The following is a 14219-nucleotide window of genomic DNA, read 5'->3' on the forward strand; positions in this document are numbered from 1 at the left end:
CATGTACAAGTGGCCCTCTTAACACCAGCTTATGTTACATATAGCAATATTAATTGACAAATTGAAAGTGTCAAAATGACGCTTCAAGGGCAGTGTTATAAAAGTGAAGAGCTTCATTATAGAAGAATTCTGATACAGTAAAATGAAATAAAGGGAGAGACAATCTTCGAGTGTGGCATGGTGAAACTCGAAGCTTCACTCCTCCAACACAGCTGATATACAGCACAGTGTGAAAGAAAGAGAGGAAGATGAAAGGGAGGGGTAAGTGATGGAAAGAAAAAGGGATATCACTGTTGTGTCCACCTCTTAGACTACTACAGAGCCCATCATAAACTCAGCTATAGTTAACCATAGTCAATGGACATGTAAATATAACCCCAGTGACATTCACTTAAAGGTGGTTATTAAAATCACTCCAAACTCATTGTCATTAATTCAGCTTCATTGTTGGGTGGTAGATTTCATTCAGTGCAAAAGGCTTTGCAAACTGGTCTTTCGTTTTAATGAAAATTGCAAATGGTTACAAGGATTTTTTAGAATCATGCAAAATTCCTTTGGTTTTCCTCTATCGTAGACTTACTCTGTGCTATAACTCAGTGTCTCATTCTCTAACAGAAGGACTGGGTGTGTAGCTCAAGAGTGGACCACTTGCCTAGCATGTGCAATGCTGCTTGAATCCCCATACTAAACAAACAAATCAACAAACACAAATTCATTTCTCCAATGGGATAACACTACGTATGTGTGCGGAGGTGGGCCCAGCACTAAGAGTACAGAATTTCCAAACAAAGAACTAATCAAAGGTGCAAACAGCCTCCAAAGTCCTTGCAGCCTGGTGTGCACCAAAACACTTCTTTAACAACATGGCTGACTTCAAATTCTACTAAGAAGCTTGACCATGCCTTCGGTTAAAGTCAACTAACCAACTACTAATGGGTAGGGGGATCTAGAAATTGAAATTTTTTTTCCTATGGCAAGAACAACACATTTCTGGCAGGTTAGGTACCAGGTTAGGGCTGTTAAAGTATGGACCCTAATTGGGAAAACAGTTGATAACCTTTCCTGTGTCTAATGAAAAGCGAGGGAAAAGCTTATGATGGTGTCTTCCTTCGCAAGGATAAACAGTGCGTGGGCTCAAACATTTCTGGGTAAGCAGAACTCACTTTGTCTCTTGTATTCATTTCGTAATGAACATCAGCTCTTCCCCGGGAAGGGCAAGGCTCAAATGACACTTGTGAATTGTATTCCCTAAGTACTACCTGCAACTTAACTGTGCTGGCTATAGAGAGAGATGACAGAGACAGGACCCCAAATACACACCATGCACAGTGGCTTAACCCCAATGCTTTATGTTATCTGTGAGCTTAACTCTGAAACTTAGTGAAATTAAAGAACCAAGGAACTGTGAAATAAGCAGTGCGGTTGGCCTGGGGTGTGGCAATGGGCACTGGAGTGGACTAGAGCCTCAGTAGACTTGTCTCCCTCTAAATTCACTCATGACTTGAACGGGGTGGATCTTTTTCTTTGCGGAGCCTCGTCTGACAGCCGCACACGTTTTCTTCTGGCTTCTCTCTTTTAATCAAGGGCTTCTTTGCCGGCGCCTTCATTCTCCACATGACAACCGGGGGCGGGGCCCTGCAGAACTCTGCACGCGGATGATCTTGGTGGAAGCAAATGTACGACATTTTCACTGTTTGCACCACAGCGTTCATTAAATTTTTGGCTGCCTGGATCAGGGAGGTGACACTGTCCAACTGCAGAAAAGAATGAAGAGAAAAGCCGCTATTTAAAAATGCAGTTAGGAGTGTACGGTTTGAGGATGTAGAAGCTGACAGTGACACTTTTTTTTTTTTCCTTTTGACCCAAGAATTGAATGAGCTAATTCTTATTTTACAAATCGGTATGTAATCATCTGCATCATTCCATCCTATTATTTTCAGAGATTTATTTAATGTGTTGTCTTAGAAGAATAAATTCTTTCTCTTTGTTTGCAAGAAAGATGCACACACACACACACACACACACACACACACACAGTGCAGACATACACATACATCACTGTTTTTGAGCATTAAATAATTACACTTTAGCAGGTCTCTGTCTTAACACAGAAATGTTATTCTACTATAGAGACTACTAATACAGAAAGAATGGAGGGTTCAAATAAATTGAGTTTAAAGTCCAGATTCCTTTTTGAGAAACCTAGGGAAATGGCTTAATTATTTTCATCAAAATCAGTTATTAAAAAAATGTTTATTGAAGATAAAGTAATAGATGTAAGAAACCAGTAGATTAGCTGCCAGAAAGTTTATTATTATTACACAGCATTACCTTTGCAACCTATAAAGACTTACAAGTTGCTTAATGACACAGATATACTCATGAAATTGTTAAAAAAAAAAAAAAAAATACCTTTCCCCCAGATGATTTTGTTTAATAGTCCGGGATACTATTCATGTAAACAATCTCAAGAGACATGGAGTGGCATTCCTAGAATTTTTCAAATACCTTAGAGCTAAGCCAAGTCAATTCATTTTTATACAAACCAATGCTTTTTCAATTATTTTAGCTTGGCAGATTGTCATCTGGCAGCCAACTCACGTGGGGAGATGTGCCTCCACTGTCACCCCTCTGTGATAGGAGCTGTCAGGGCTGAGGCTCAGACACTGCCTCTGTGTAGTTACTGAAACCCATCAGCAGCTGCTGGCCTGGATGCTTCTGGCTCTGCAGCTCTAAGAGCTTCATCTCGCACACAGAATAAGTGAGTGAGGTGGAGTAAGGAGCTGAGGTTATGTGCCTGAGGCTGTGGTCTCGCTGGCTGCTTCCTCACAAGAAAATTTAATTAGCTCCATAATCTGCCAAGCCTGAGATCCGTGAAAAGGTAACACCAACAATATATGATTTTAAAGACAGCAATATTTGGCAACAACACATGCATATATATTTGTACAAATATTGTTTTACATACATATATATATTTTACTTATTAAAGTCACAACAGTGAAACCTGTGTACAAGGCAAAAAGGACAAATGATTGCCAAACACTACACAGGATTTTAAGTACTCACAAGTGTTTTAGAGGAGGTAGATTCTTTGTGTGTGTGTGTGTGTGTATTGTTTGTGTAGACATTGGTTGTCATCATCTTCCTCTACCATTCCCTACCTTATATTCTGAGACAGAGTTTCTAACTGAACCTGGAACTCACTGCCTGACTGATGTGTCTGTGCCATTGAGCACTTCTGATCTTGAAGGACATTAGGCAGCTTCTGCATCTGCACACAGCCTTATAAAAGTATTAAATTTTAAATAGAATAGCAGGAGTCATTGTTAAACTACCAATAGATTACAAAACTAAATCTTCCCTTTTATAATTGTTTTCATTAAAACCCTAGTGCCAGGAATGGGTTACTTTTTTGGAATTGTTGGACAGTGGCTTCAGTGTGGACTTAAGACCCACCCACCTCCCACCCCCACCCCCCACCCCGCAAAAAAAAAAAATCATATGCTTTTGCCAATGCATTTGGTTATCTTCCAAAACTTGATGATAAGACCTTTTGCTGAAGACCTGCTATACTGCGGCAGAGAAAAATCAAGTTGGTACTAACCTGGAAGCTTCATCCCAACTGGTTAGCTTTCATAGTGCTAGGATATACTATGAACAGTACCAGAGGTTAAAAAAATGTAATCAGTAATCTCACTCAGCCATGAACCTTGTGAACTATGAGAATGACTGGCAGGGGAAGACGTGACAACTGCTACAATAGTGGCACAAATGTGCAATCCAATCAGAAAGACTTAAGGCTTGCTCCACATGAAATCCATATCTAGCATCATTATCAAGTCAAGAAACTATGGCTAGATAGGTCATAGACTATGGACGAGAATCTGCTCATATTATTCTGCAAAATGGACATAGTAATAAATTGGCTCTTAATGACTTATAACTATATCCATAAAGACACCTCTCAGACGTCATCAGAGATGTTTCCATTTGCAATAGATGATGATGAACATTGAGGGTCACAACGGGTCAAGGTACAGAGAATAATAGAGTGCAGAATGATCAGTTCTTAAAAGAAGATATTTGTTGTACCCCTCCTCCAAAGGCAAACAAGGGTATATAATTAGCTAAAGAGTCAGAGAAAGTAGATGACCGCAAGGAAATGGTATCTTTAGAACACAGCAAGGAGCTTCACATATGAATTCCCAGCTAGCCTGAAAGCACAGACAAGACCGATATAAGCCCACATCGGGACCAAATTCCAGCTTGGTGAGATTAGTTGTTCATGAAGTTCACCCTCTAAGGAGCTACTGGTAATCATTAGCTACCAAGAGGGGAAGTCAGTTTTTGCTAAGAGTGTAGCCCCTGATAAGTTAACTAGGCTCATACACAAGATTATACATCCGCAAATATGTGGGAAACACAAATTGGCCTTAATGGGGGAAGCAAAGATGCAAACAGGACACAGAATTCATCAGGGAGAAAGGTGGTTCTGGGAAAACTTGGAGGAGGGAGAGTGAATATGATCAAAACCTGGTCAAATGAAATTCTCAAAAACTAGTAATAAATAGCCTCCTGGTGTTCAGTAAAACATGGACAATACTTTCCAAACCCAGAGCAGGAAAAAACAAGGTTTTCTAATGAGTGAAATAATACTTTACGATACTGAGCAATGACATCCCTCAAACATGAAAACACTGGCTTTGTGATATGGATTCCACACCATCATAGATTCTTCCATAAAAGATCTTAGGGACCACCTGTCACTCAAGCTCTCATCAGTGGCTTTGACCTTCTCACCCCCAAAACTTACTTTCTCTTGTCTTCTTTTTGACTTTGTCATATTACCATGGATAGACTACATGGGCTTCCTATCCCTTTGATTTCTCCATGTAAGTGATATCTCTAGACAGACAGAGGAGGAAGGAAGTTCAAGTTCAACCCAGGCCTCACAGTGTGGGAACTGGCTTGTCTTCTTTCTCCACTTAATCAGTAAGCCCCTACCTGTGCCATTATAATCTCTCAGCCTGGTCTCTGAAAAATCCTTTGACTTTAAAACCTTAAATGGTTATAGGAAAACCTTCTGTTCCACATGACTCAGAGAAACCACAGGAAAAATTATGCTCCCTGGAGAGCATGAAGACTAGTTTTGCAGACAGCAGATTAGGACAATTGTTCAGAGAATACTGTTATTTTATGAGGGAAACTTCCAGACCTTGTTGAAGACATTTCACATTTGTGAACTATGTGTACTGAGATGTGTACCTCTGAGCTATTAGCCAAATCATAAGCAATGGGCAAAGCAAGCCAAAATAATGGTAGGAAATTTCATTGAGTGCCCATGCAGTGGGTCTATTCATGGAGAAAAAAAAATATGTACAAATGGATGCCTGCAAAACATTATTTAAAATCCTTTTTTATTCAGATCTAATTTTATGAAAAATCTTTTAAGAGAAAGATTTAATAGAGCTCTCTATGTAAAGACAAAGGTAAATTCGAGTGAGGTAATACAGGGCTTTGGCATCCATAGTCAAAATGTCCTTAAAATCACCTGTGCAGTACAAGATTATTGACTCATTCCAAATGCCTAGGAGAGTAAACCAACCAGACTTTAAAATTCTGGTCTATGGAATCTCTATTATATAGCACTGGCATTAACTGAAAATTCTACTGGCAAATATAATCTGAAATGTTTGCTGCGGAGAGGCTCTTCTCACTGACATCTGCTAGCACTCTCCTCTGAGCTAGATGGAGAACTGGAAAAGGCATCAATTATGATCCTGAATGTCTTCCCTCTTCTCACACCTCATGTAATTCGTAAACATTGTATACATACAGAGGGGGGGGGACGAAGGGAGGGAGGGAGGGAGGGAGGGAGGGAGGGAGGGAGGGAGAGAGGGAGGGAGGGAGGGAGGGAGGGAGAGAGGGAGGGGGAGTTTCCTGTTCATCATGCCAAAAAGAAGATGATAATTTGAGTAATTTTTCCAAGAGGACTCTACTCAGACCTAAGCAGTCTTCTAGAGTGAATCAACATGTGCCACTTACCGCAGTCAAAAAGAAGACACTTATGTTTTCTTTTGATTGTGGGACTTGTGCATCTTCTCACTAAACTGATGTGGTTTCCAAAAATAACTGAGCACAATAGTCCTTTAGTGACACCATAAAGTTCTTGGTAGTCAAATAGTGTCTAAGCCATGACAGAAATTGGAGGTCTCTCTTTTTAAATATCTAGGTGAATAGTAAGGGATTGTATCTAATAAAATTTTATTCCAAGTCCTGTCTTTAAAACACCCAAATAAAGCTCATCTACAAAGTCTTCATCAGAATTATCATCCTCTTATTACTGTATATTTTCCATGCTTTGTAGTATGTTCTACAAGATTTCTGTTAAACCACAATACAATTTTGACTGGTTCTGAGATGCTTTCAGATTAAAGACTTGCCCCTAGAAGCTTCATCATGACAAAAATATCATCTTCCTCTTAACTGCCAAGCCTCTGTCTCTGTAACTGGTGTGTAAAGGATATCTGTTTTCTACAAAACTAATGTGTTGTAGTTTCAATAAGAATGGCTTCCATAGGCTCCTATATTTGAATGGTTGGGCCATAGTTTGTAAAATTATATTTTGGGAAGAATTAAGAGGTATGGCCTTGTTGGAAAAGGTATTAGGGGATTTTGAGGTTTCAAAAGACCATATATCCCAGTGTCTCTCTTTCTGCCTCCAACTTGTGGATCAGATGTAAGATCTCAGCTACTGCTCTAGCGCCATGCCTGCCTATCTGCTGCTATGCTCTGTACCACGATGGTCAGGGACTTACTCTCTGAAACTGTAAACCAGCCCTTCAGTTAAATGCTTTCTTTTATAAGTTGTCTTGGTCATGGCGTCTCTTTACAACCATATAAAAGTGACTAAGACATAATGAGAATTACTTGAGGCATAATTCCTTGACAACTTACCATGTGAATTTGGAATATCTGGTGGAAAAGTCTTATTTAAATCATTGTAATTAGTGAGAACTTAGAGGGATACTCAGGAAGACCTACTGGCCAGTACTTTTTTATGTTATACACTTCTCACCTTTATATGTCAAAATACAACAATGACCTGTATTCATAAAACACATCTACACTCTCCACTCTAGATGCAAGATATTCATCAAGCAAGCAGTTCGCAAGAAAATTCTGAGCTTAAATGAACCATAAACCCATTAATGCAGCTCTTTCACATGGGGGAAGCATGGTATCCCAATGCTTGTGTGAATTATCATGTTAATTATTTCTGCTGGGATTGCTGTTTAGGGGAATGGCCAAGCTTGCCTTTCTTACACCCATCTATAAAAACTCATTCAATGAAGACTAAGGCATGTCTGTGAGTCTTAATGTTGACCTGAACTCAGACAACCCTGACTGACATGAATAAAAGCAATATTGAAAGGCACACATGTGGACTTTGGTTCCAGGCATAGTAACAGTCTATAATAATTGATAACATCATGGTATGCTAATAGAAATTGACACATTGCCACCCTATGAGACAATGCTACTATTATTTTCATTTGCTACATGAGGAAACACTAGGACTGGGAGGTCAAAAAGACATAGTTATTAAATATTAGAGATGGAATTTGAATGAAGACATTCTGGTTCCATTTGATGTTTTTCCTCATTTTGTGACCCTGACTTTCTATAATATCTCAGTTCCAATAGAGGTTATTGTCAGATATTGAATAGTTAGAGAGACTCCAACATCTGTAGCATAATATCTAAAATTTAAAAAGTGACTACACAATTGTCCTTCCTTTAAGGAAGTAGATGTTATTTTTTAATGTGTGTTGGTACTAGAAACAGGAAAGGTATGTCACCTGCTAAGACATATTCTTTGCTATGATTATGGTTTGAAACTACTCATTCTTTAATAATTCCCAAGAAACATGTTTTTATACTGCCTTCATCCCCTTTTGAATCACACATTCATTGCACAAAACACTGGCTTTATGCAGCATTTGTATCAAGCACTTTCATCATATTCAATCTCCAGTACTCCATCTAAGCCCTCTCCACCCAACCAGCCTTGCCCCATTCTCTTCCATAAAGTCATATTTATTGGCTTTAAAGCACTTGAAGGCATCCAGATTAATATTTCTACATTTAAAAACATATCCTTGATTATATCCCATAGACCATGAAAGAATTACATTTAAAATCTTGGCATCAAGCAAACGAATAAGGCATACACACACACACACACACACACACACACACACACACATACACACACACACACACAAACTATAAACAAATTAAATTATAGCTTCCAGAACAAGGAAGTGCCTAAGATTCATTTGATCACTAAAATGTATCAGTATAAATATAATCCTGCTTAATAAAATACTTTTCTGATCCTCAAAGAAAAAATAAATTAATTTGTTTGCTTTGGTTTGAAGCCTCAGGGAGGACAGAGGGCTCTGACTCTAAAAATCTTTTAAGCTTTGACTTGAAGTGTTCAGTTAAAACGGTTGGGTGAGACATCAGAACAGATCTTGTTAAAGGATATGCGCATTCGTTGGCTGGTAAGAGCATAAAATAACTACATCTGAAAAGACTGACAGGTTCCTTTTTTTGTGTTTCTAATTTGTAGGCACCATTGATATCTCTAGAGTAATCTCTAAACATGGTTACCATACATTGAAAAATGCCTCAGCTTTTTTTCAGCAAAAATTCACGAGCAAACTCAATGTGTTCTAAAATCCACCCTAAGCTTCTGGAGCATCTAACTTATCCCAACACTTGCTTAACACATTCTATTGTCTCCAAAGAGATTTATTTGAAGAATGGTCTACATTGAAAGCATTCTCCCTTTTTTTAGATGCATTTAAATAATGCTAAACTGCCTAGATGACTTAATAGGCAACTTCTATAAGGGCTTTGTTAAAGCTAGTTAAAATGGAGTTGGATCTCCAGATTTAAGCTGTTAAAGTCATTACTAAGATGAGAAAGAAGTTTATTATTGGAGCATGAAGAGTTATTCCAGTGGGCCTCTGAAGTTCACACAGCAACCATGTCCTTGGCCAACTCCATTAGAGCATGAGAGCAGAAATGAATAACCACTGCAGAAAAGGTGGAAGTCAATGCACAAAATCACTATGTACTGAACATGCCTCAGCTTTAAAATGAATACATTTCTTTAGTTGTAATTTTGTCCTGCCAGAAATAGTTTTTGAAGATAAATTTTCTTCTGTGGCAAATACTCTAGGCCCAAAGCATTTTATATCACTTGAAAATGAAATAAGAATAAACATAAGGTCTGTTCTGGTAGCTTCTCATAATGCATTTGGATTTTATTTGAGACAAACAATTATAAAATAAAATGTATATATTGGAAATAATTATCACTCTCTCAACAATGCTGATTGAAAGACAAATACTGTGGCCAGAGAGATGCCTCCATGATTAAGGACACATACTTCTCTTGCAGAGGATTAAAGCTTGGTTCTCAGAACCCACATCAGGGAGTTGACAACGGCCTGCTACATTAGCTCTAGGGCATACAGTGTCCTTCTCTTGACTCTGTGTGTAACTGTCCCCCGAAATACACAAAAATAAAAATATTTTATTTAAAAAGAAAGACATATGTTTAGCTGAGGTACTGATTCTCCTAAGTAATAATAGCTCCTGAGACATGAATTGAGAATATTAATATGTTCTTTCCCAGAAGAGCTAGAAGGCATGGACTGGGCATTGGTATTTCATCCTTTGTTCCTCTGTGCTCAGGACATTGACATCTGCCTTCACCACAGATATACCTGTGAGGGTATGACATTTTCACAATGTTGCAACATCCAAGGGCTAAGGAGTAGAAAGCACTAGGCTACTTCCATGATTCTGTCTTCAAACCTTTCATGAACATAAGCAGGAAGGAATTGGCTCAGTGGTACTAGAGGCTCAAGGCAGCATTAGCTTTAATCCCAGGGAGGATTTCTCATCTGCAGATATTATATAATCTGACTACTTTCAAGCTCTTTTGATTATTACTGATTATCCTGCCATTCAACCATACTATTAAATATTCAGCACATATATTACTTTTTAGGTTTTCTTTTTCTTTATACATATATCTAACATATTTTGATTATATCCAACTCTTACCCCCTCATCCCTGCGAAACTCCCCTGAGGACCTATATCACATCCCTCTTCAAACTTCACATCCTCTTTTTATATGTATGGGTGTATTTGTTTGTTTAATCCACTAGATCCTATATGCACATGGACATGCAGTCATTTACTGCTGGGGAAGAGAGTCACTTTTCTTTAGGAGCACACCTACTGATAAGTTCTCCTTGTCTCCAATGGATAGTCAGTAATTTTTAGCTCACACATCTCTTCTACAGACATTTTGAAAAATAAAATTGTCTTCTTCTCCAGCATTGATCCCTAGGTGACTTTTTTTTTTTTAAATCACCTTTGGATAATCCTCTGGTGGACAAACAGATAAGTTGATAGCCAGCAACTTGAAGATGTGTGTTCATGAGAGAGAGACAGAGACAGAGACAGAGATATAAAGATATATAGATGGAGAGAGAGGGAGTATTAGAGATGGAATCCAGTAGGCTTACATGTGCTAAACATGGGCTCAACCACTGTGCTACAAGTAGTCCAGCTCCTTTTTAGTCAATTCTTGATCTACCCACACAAAATATTTCAAATTTCCTCTGTCATCAAACCTACAGCACACCAACTCTCACTTGTTATGAATTTACTGACTTAAAACAAATGTAACATGAATAATGAAGCACTGGACCAGAAAGAGAAATGGAAGAAGCAAAGCTGAGGGTGTCTGCATCTCTGCCTCCTTCCATTCCAGCCATTTCTAGCAAAATAGAAGTTCTCTGTCTTTCAAAATATATCACCTCTAGATTCCTTTTCTTTTCTGCCAGAATGGAGGCCTTTATACAATCAACAGTTCTCTCCACGACACATCTCTACTCCTTTCTTCTGGCTTTTATCAGCATATTTAAACGTTGATAGAACCACCCTACCCTACAATTCAATGTGACTTTGGAAATAGTACCTTTACCCCAACTCTCTTTTCATCACTTCTCAAGGAATGTGATTTGTACTTTCCATTAAGCATTCCAAAATATTATATTTAATATATATTCATAATAAAATACTGCACACACCATGTGGTATATTGTATTTTGTGTATGTGTTAAATGTATAACACACACATCTATTTAAAATAATTTCATAGCTAATCATGCAGTATAGTTTTACCCAATCAAATTTTATCTATATCATTAATGGCCATTTTTTAAGGATTTATTTTAAAAGTTGTTTTAAGTATGTATATGTGGGAAAATATATACATGTAAGTAAGCATGGGTGTCTGTGGCTATTTAATGTGTCATGGATTACAGGTGGTGGTCGATTTCATGGGTAGAATCTCTCTCTGTAAGACCATCAAGAGCTCTTTACTATTAAGCTATGTTTCAAATCCAATTAATACATATTCTTATAGACTATTCGATGAGATAATGTAAAGATTACTCATTCTAGTGCTGATGGATTATTAGACTGCTTAAAACTACTATGAATGACTAAGTGAAACTGCTAATGGTCGATCTCATCAGCACAAACTGCCACAGTCTTTGCAGTGGAGAAGATGGAAAATGTAAAACCGTGGGACACAGGGTACCCAAAGTGGGAGTCTGTCTGTTAATAATCTGACAGTTTTCTCCTATTAGTTAGCCCTGACTGGAAGTCATTGCATGAAACACCTTGATGAGGTCAAGTTCCTGCAAAGCACATGACAAGGACCATGGGAGTTCTGCCTGAGCATATCTTTCCCTCTGTTTCTCAGTGGAGGTTTGTTCTAGTTTAATCCCGAGAATCTTCTTATGTGTACATTTTCATTTCACATCTGTATATTTCCTCAATCAATATTGTTGATAAATAAAACATCAAGCTGTTAGCTTAGCTTCATCACTAGTATACACACACACATACATACCACATATATACACACACATACATACAACACACATATATACCACACATATACATACATACATACACATTTATACACAGAGACACACGAGATACACATGTGCACACATAAACACAGAGATGCACACATGCAGAAGATATACACACACATACATACACATAGACATACATATGCACAGATATATACACACAAACATACAACAGATACACACACATATGAACATACACACACACACACACACACAAACACACACACACACACACACACACACACACACACACACACACATAATGGGGATAGCAGGAATAGCCTTCTTTGTCTCTAAAGTCTTTATATACTTAATTGGTACTTAAAATGTGTCAGACATGCTTATGATTCCCTAAAACAATGCTAGTATCTTATTAAAAATAATAGGGGCTACAGAAATAAAGAGATAAATAAATAAATAAATAAATAAATAAATAAATAAATAAATAAATAAATAAATAAATAATTTTACAACATTTTCACCAAGTATGCGATTTATACAGATTTTTACAGAATGCCTCTTTATAAAATGCCATTTTGTCAAATATTTTTATATGCATGGAGTTTCACTTCATTCTTAAACCTTACATTATGACTTAACCTTTCCATAGTCTTCTAAGACTTGACTGTAGTTTAATGGAACCCCATAAATTATATCATTGACCACTAGGACTGAAATGAAGAGTAAAAACAGTAATACCTATAGCATAGAAACTATATTGAATGTATGACTATTATAAAATTGCAACAACAAAATTTATGAAGAAGGTGCCACTTTCCTGGGGTCCTCCTTAGCTGTTTAGTGTCCTCCTGCTCCCATACTCTCGTGTGCTGGTATGCTTCGGAACTGTGTGCACACCCACTCGAGCCTACAAAGATTATGCATATGCACTCCATCAGTAGTTTAAGTCCAGGATGAGCAGTGCTACCATTAACGCACGCCATGATTGCTTGATACAACCTATCAGAGCAATAGAGCAACAGGTAAGGAGACAGGCTGGTTTTTTTGGAAATGATTCCAAGGGAAGCCTCGAGCAATAGAGCTGTTATCTGAGATGTGAGGCATGGAATATGTCAGTAAAATGCAATGCACCTTGAGGAAAACAATTAAAGTGTCCTTCAAATCATGGCCTTCTATTTATTTCACACAAACACTTTTTATCTGAGAAAATATCAGGGGCTGGGGAACTGTCCACAGTGGGGAAATAACTAAAACGTTCTGCTGCTGAATTTAGTTTCTTTTCAAGTCAGACATCTCTTTCAGCTTGCCTGGAGTGTATTAGAAAACAAAAGAATCTTCCAGAGCCTTGCTATAGATAAGTACAGCTGTCTCCTTGTCGAAGGGAAGAGGTTCAAGTACATTTCACAGCAGCTGCCTCTTGCCCTCCCAGCTGCTTGGGAAATGAGAAACTTTTCTGGCACCTGGCCCCAACCCCAAAGCAGTGGGTGTCTGAACTAATCCCCAGGCAACAGAATGCAGTAGACTGCAGACACAGGAAACCATGTGTGGCTTTTAATCACCCTGATCTTTGGCTTCATGTGCATTCAAAGAAGAAAGCTCATAGGGTAGGTTAGGTGACTGAGATCAGGCAGGTGCTTCGGTGTTCCTGTGCATCAAAGGAGGAAGTAAGCATAACTCTGAGCTTAGGAATGGGCTCAGGCAGACTGGATGAATCCAAGCAAGTCTTCCCACTGAGCAGGAAGATTTTGTTTTGTTTTGTTCAGGGTTTTGATGCGTGAAACAGAAACATATCCACAATGACTATGTAGGACTGTCTTGTGAGAGTGTGATCAACACTCACTCTGGAGGACTGTCTTAAGATCATGTGATATGCAGACAGTGGGTCTCCTCCCTGCTTATCAAGGCATTGAGAACAGTAGTCTCCTTTTCACAAGAGTAATCATAAAACTTGAAATAATGAGGAAAGAAGAACTTCCAATAATAGCTCCAATTTTTCAAGCCTGTGTGCAAAGGCCATATGCTTCAAGGCTTATATAAAAGTTTGTATACTATGCCAATAGGAACTTTGTGAGGTAGGTAGCATTTCTTAATTTTTTAAATAAAACATCTGACAAGTATAACACAGAAGATTGTAGGAACTGGACAACATGATCAAAGCAGGAAGTGGTGAACTCAAATCTGCATGATACCACAGCCTGTACTCTCCAGCACCCAGGAT

The 14219-nt window shown here is 38.2% G+C and overlaps 1 protein-coding gene across 1 annotated transcript in view; it reads right to left on the reverse strand.

Annotated features, from left to right (window-relative positions):
* Positions 1–1402: 1402 nt before the first annotated feature.
* Positions 1403–14219, reverse strand: part of Ctnna3 (catenin alpha 3) — a 1349586-nt gene continuing 1336769 nt past the window's right edge. The window contains exon 18 of the mRNA XM_059281472.1: positions 1403–1754. Coding sequence (XP_059137455.1) covers positions 1491–1754 — 264 coding nt within the window. The 3' untranslated portion in view covers positions 1403–1490. The remainder of the gene's footprint in view (positions 1755–14219) is intronic.

The sequence above is a fragment of the Peromyscus eremicus genome, chromosome 16_21 (assembly GCF_949786415.1).
Source record: "Peromyscus eremicus chromosome 16_21, PerEre_H2_v1, whole genome shotgun sequence".
Taxonomy (NCBI): domain Eukaryota; kingdom Metazoa; phylum Chordata; class Mammalia; order Rodentia; family Cricetidae; genus Peromyscus; species Peromyscus eremicus.